General features: G+C 35.3%; 1 protein-coding gene and 1 non-coding gene across 2 annotated transcripts in view; both read right to left on the bottom strand.

Moving 5' to 3' along the window:
- The window catches only part of fbxw10 (F-box and WD repeat domain containing 10), a 43,023-nt gene extending 42,222 nt beyond the window's left edge, over positions 1-801 (bottom strand). Inside the window, exon 1 of the mRNA XM_067370287.1 lies at positions 276-801. Within this exon, the coding sequence (XP_067226388.1) occupies positions 276-801 (526 nt within the window). The remainder of the gene's footprint in view (positions 1-275) is intronic.
- A 2,154-nt stretch (positions 802-2,955) lies between these two features.
- On the bottom strand, positions 2,956-3,026 carry trnag-ccc (transfer RNA glycine (anticodon CCC)). The gene has a single exon. It is a non-coding gene; the product is annotated as a tRNA-Gly (tRNA).
- Positions 3,027-5,062: the final 2,036 nt, after the last annotated feature.

Below are 5,062 nucleotides of genomic sequence, written 5' to 3' on the forward strand. Positions count from 1 at the left end.
CATTGGCTTAATGTAGCACCATCTTGTATATGTTACATATTACCACGCTTGTTTGTACAGTTTTAACCACTTCCCTTTTTTTCTGTGCTTCTAATATGTAAAGCTGCTTTGAAACAATTACCAATTGTAAAAGCGCTATATAAATAAATTTGACTTGACTTGACTTCATGAACAAGCATTGATAAATATTTAATATAAGTGCCATTTCTTTTTGTTTAATGTGATGCATTTTTTTATGATTATTGTACAGTTGGTGATATTATGTGCATTCTTACCAGTATTGCTGAACTGTAGAAAGTTGTGTTTCTCCCAAACAATCAGGACACGCACCAAATTTGCCAACATGTGCAAAAGAGGGGTGTCGCATAAAGACAAGAGCCCCAGCACATACTTAGACTTGGTCCAGTCTGGGCTCTTCCTAAACCATTCCCAGGTTTCCAACATATCCATTCCATGCAGTTTTGTGTCCAGAGCTCCATCCATGCTCCATATGGTGTCCTCAGGTTTGCTGGGCAGGGCTCTGGACCTGGCATAGGTGAAATCTTTCCCTGATGTCACTTGTAAAACACTCTGAAGATCCTCCAGGATTTGAAGATTGTGGCACCTCACTAGGATGCCAGTGAGGAACCTCTTCTGAGATGCTCCTCCTGCCTTATTCATCCACTGGGTGTAGTGGTGCAGTTTCTCAGAGAGGACACATGACTGACAGCGTCCACAAATGTTGAACTCATTCGCTTTTTTACAAGACCATTTGAGCACTGAATCGCCAGCTTCTCCCCTTAAACATTTTACTTCAGTCATCTTAATAGTTTAGAAATGTGCAGATCCATTTAAATGTGTTGGTTTAAAAACAAAGCAGGAAAGGATTTATAAATAATATAAATTATTCGATCCACTAAACTGTCTCAAACTTCAGTTACACCCTCCTAGACACTTCAAGCAAACTTAGACGCTTGTTGCCGAGCAACAACAACAGAAGCACTTCAGTTCACAAAATGACATCCCACAAGCTAACGTTACCTTATTTAAGTTACATTTATTCAGGAGACGGGTTTTTTTTTTAGTCCACACACAATAAACGTATCCTAAGAAGACTGTAATGTTAGGAAAAATGCTGCAATATTTATAAAGTTGTTGCAGTTTCAACAATGCACTAAGCCCAGTAAAAAAAACTAGTTGTTTACTTTAGTTTCCGTGGAGAGATTTGTCGATGATGGTTGTTAAGCGTTCGCGGAAGTACAGTGTCTGAAATATGATATGAAATATCATCTTGTTAATTATGGTTTTACATTTAGCAACAATATATAACGTGGTATTTGACGGGAATAACGGCTAGTACCAGAACCGATTCATCACAACGCGAATCTTTTTGAATCACTTCACTAAAATAGATTCATTCAGAATAGTTCAGAATATGAGGTGACGAGTCATTAAAAGTGATTCATTGAATCGTTTACTCAACTGATTCGTTACAAAACACCAATCCGATCGAACTCGTTTTAACTTTTATTAAAATTTCAGCACCATAAGCGATTTACTTAAATAATTGTTAAATCACATAATTTACCTAATTGTATGGTCATCACTCATCAGTCATTCATTACACTTTTCCACTCCTTTTCTTGACATCGACGAACTGAATCGACATGCCCCTGCTCAATCAGCTCGTTGATGAACCGTTTCTGAATGTGAAACCGCATACTAACCCTGCGTTCCAATGTCCATACTATCCATCCTAAATAGTATGTGAGATTAAAATAAGTGTGTCCCAAAGCATAGTATGTTGAAAAGAGTATGCCAAAAGTCCCCGGATGGTCTACTATTTCCGGTAGATTTTAGAAGTGTGGATCCGTGCACACTATAAAGGCTAATATTGCCCACAACCCATTGCGCATTGGACGAGGATTCAGTTCAGAACTACAAACACGAGTAAAAAGTGTTAAAAAACTACAAAACATGGCGGATACGCGCGATCGACGCTGAGAGATTTGAGTGACTAATAATCATTTTAACCTGATAGAAAATATATATTTAATGTTACCCGTGTTATTTTTCATCTGCAAATACCAATGTGGACTTTTATAAAGATCCGAATGGCCATTAACTTTTAAATGCATCATTATGCATAAATATGAGGAGAGTTCTCCACATGAAAGACCCGCGACTGCAGATCAACGTGCTGCATTTCTCTCCGATATGGTAGGAAATTAACTAAATGAAATGTGGAGGATGTAAGATGATTGACAGGCCAGTTTACGGTGACAGGATGCGAATGAGAGAATTGACGCGATTGTATGACGTGTTAGTATGTCCCAAAGCTTGTCTACTCTTTTGCTACACACTCAAAAGTAAGTACTTTTTGTTCACAGAAAGAGTACATACTTTTAGGGCGTAGTATAAGTAGGCGAATTGGAACGCAGCATAACATACTACTCTTACTATTTCTGCCATAGAAAGCAGAAATAATCGTAATACGAGTTAGTATAGCTACTAGTATGCGGTTCCGAATTCAACGGACGTCTCTTTTCAATCAGTGACGCTCCGAATCGCGTAAAGATTCGAATTACCGAATCCTTAAAAAACGGGGGTGTTTCGTTCAGTAGGTCCAACCCGGTCCAACCATATACATAATAAATAATAATATATAATAAACAATAATATTTATTTTAAATAAATAATAAATAAAATGTATTTTATATCTCTGTGGGTCCAAACAATAAAATGCTCGCTCACAGCCCGCGCTCCAATCAGTCACGCGCTTCGCTAAACGGAGATACATAGATGATTTGTTTTCGTAGGCCGCCTGACAAAAATCTGAAGTTTCCACGGGAATTATTCCACTTTATCGAGAGCCTCTTTTGTATTAACGGATGATTCGGACGATATTTAGTGAATTATAATTTATCAACACCAGCTAAGTAATATTTATGATTAAATTTGAGGATTAATAAGTTGTGCGCCGCCCGGGAATCGAACCCGGGTCGCAAGAATGGGAATCTTGCATGATACCACTACACCAGCGGCGCGTGCATTTGCAAGATCAACATGATGTCCAAGAAGCTGCCTTTCCAGTGAGTCTGGTCTAGTGAATTGCTCCAAACATGAAATACAACACAGTGAACAAAACAACATGCAATATGAATTTAAGTACGACTACAACATGCAATACAGTAAAACATACTTCTAACTTACTTTGAAACATAATACTAATTCTGTACCAGACACGCAGGGTGGAATAAAGGGATTAACATGAAATATAATAAATATACATATAATACAAAAAGACAATTTTGATTTAGAATGTACTAAATATTTTGTAATTAAATTTGTAAATAAATAGTTAAACATTTACGCCTGATTTAATCTTAAACTGTGTGTTTTGCATCGTGTTGTCCAGGGTACAAATCAATCGCATCTTTCTCAACACCAGAAGTTCTTCATAATGACCACACGATGTCGCTATAACTCTTCACACCGCAGTGGAACCTTCAACTACTGTGCAAGTGATATTATATTATATTATATTATATTATATTATATTATATTATATTATATTATATTATATTATATTATATTATATTATATTATATTATATTATATTATATTATATTATATTATATCCTCCTGGGACCCAGGAATAGTCTTTTGTCCACTGTAGTGGACATTATATTTTAGTGATTTTCCCTGACATCCTACATGTCACAGTTTTAAGTCCTGTAAACAGCACATTCAGGGCTTTGCAGAGATACCAAATGTTCGGAGGTTTCGCCATGACCACTCCCTCTCCTTGGTCTTTAAATATGACTGACATTGATTTAGGGATCAAATTTAACATCCTTATGGAAATATGATAATATTTTGTTATTATCATTTACATCTGAATGATTTTTTAAAATTGTTTGTCATGAATCAACATCTCAGGAAAATGTTATGGGGTTTCTAATCAAAATATGACTTCAATCAAAACAGAACATTTTACACATGTCCGCTGTAGAGGACAACAGGACTTAAATCATGTTTATCAGGCAAGAACATATTAACATGTTCCCCAAGAACTTATTAATATGCAAATTAGATATAGTATATAGATGCATTGTATTGAATTGGAAAACCCATGTATGGCTATTTTATCCACATATTGCATAAAGTAAAATGGTATATCAATTCATTCCATTATATCGTTTATAACATAGTTGAGAATCATCTTTAAACAAAGTTTTGTTAAAAAAAAAAATCATGAAGCCTAAAAATTGATTGGTGAATTTGAAAAGAAAAATCCCATTGTTTCTATTCTATTCTATTCTATTCTATTCTATTCTATTCTATTCTATTCTATTCTATTCTATTCTATTCTATTCTATTCTAAATAGAATATTCGAAAATGTGGTTTAGTGGGGTTTTCCCCATTTACAAATGCAATTTGAAATGATATGTTGGTGGAATCAAATAATATCAGTGACTAGGAGTTTCTAAACACTTTTTCCACACAATTGTTCCAGCAGGCCATTGAACCTAACTGAAATAGCATGCTGTCTGTATATGCAAAATTAAGCTTAACAAAACAAATTTATGCAATTATGCCTCCGGATAGACAGAGTAAAGCATTTGTTCCCCTTAGTGTAGATAATACGGATGGTATTTGTTTCAAACTATTTGTTTTTCTTTGTTTTTTTTTTTGTTGCTTCCAGTTATTTATTTCTGTAGAAACTGATAAGAGCATTTCCGAAGAAAAAAAAAACTGCTTCTTTTTCCCTTTTCTTCCCCTTTAATTTACACTTTCTTTTAAGAAACTGTAATGATATGTTCAGATTAATGAGCACTGTCTTTATTTTGAGAAACACAATCTCCCATTGATTCTTCCCAACAGACAGTTTGTTACGTGTTAGATTCGACACCATTGTTGCTTTTAGGTCTGAAGCTTTTTCCTCTCCTAATGCAAATCAGTGGTGTTTTCCATTACTACTGAATGTTATCTGCTGATATTCACCAAAACGGATCACACACTGCAAGGACCATTCACATCACATGGTGCGATATTAGTGTACTACAGCTACAGACGGGT

This window comes from Chanodichthys erythropterus, chromosome 19, assembly GCF_024489055.1.
Source record: "Chanodichthys erythropterus isolate Z2021 chromosome 19, ASM2448905v1, whole genome shotgun sequence".
Lineage (NCBI taxonomy): Eukaryota > Metazoa > Chordata > Actinopteri > Cypriniformes > Xenocyprididae > Chanodichthys > Chanodichthys erythropterus.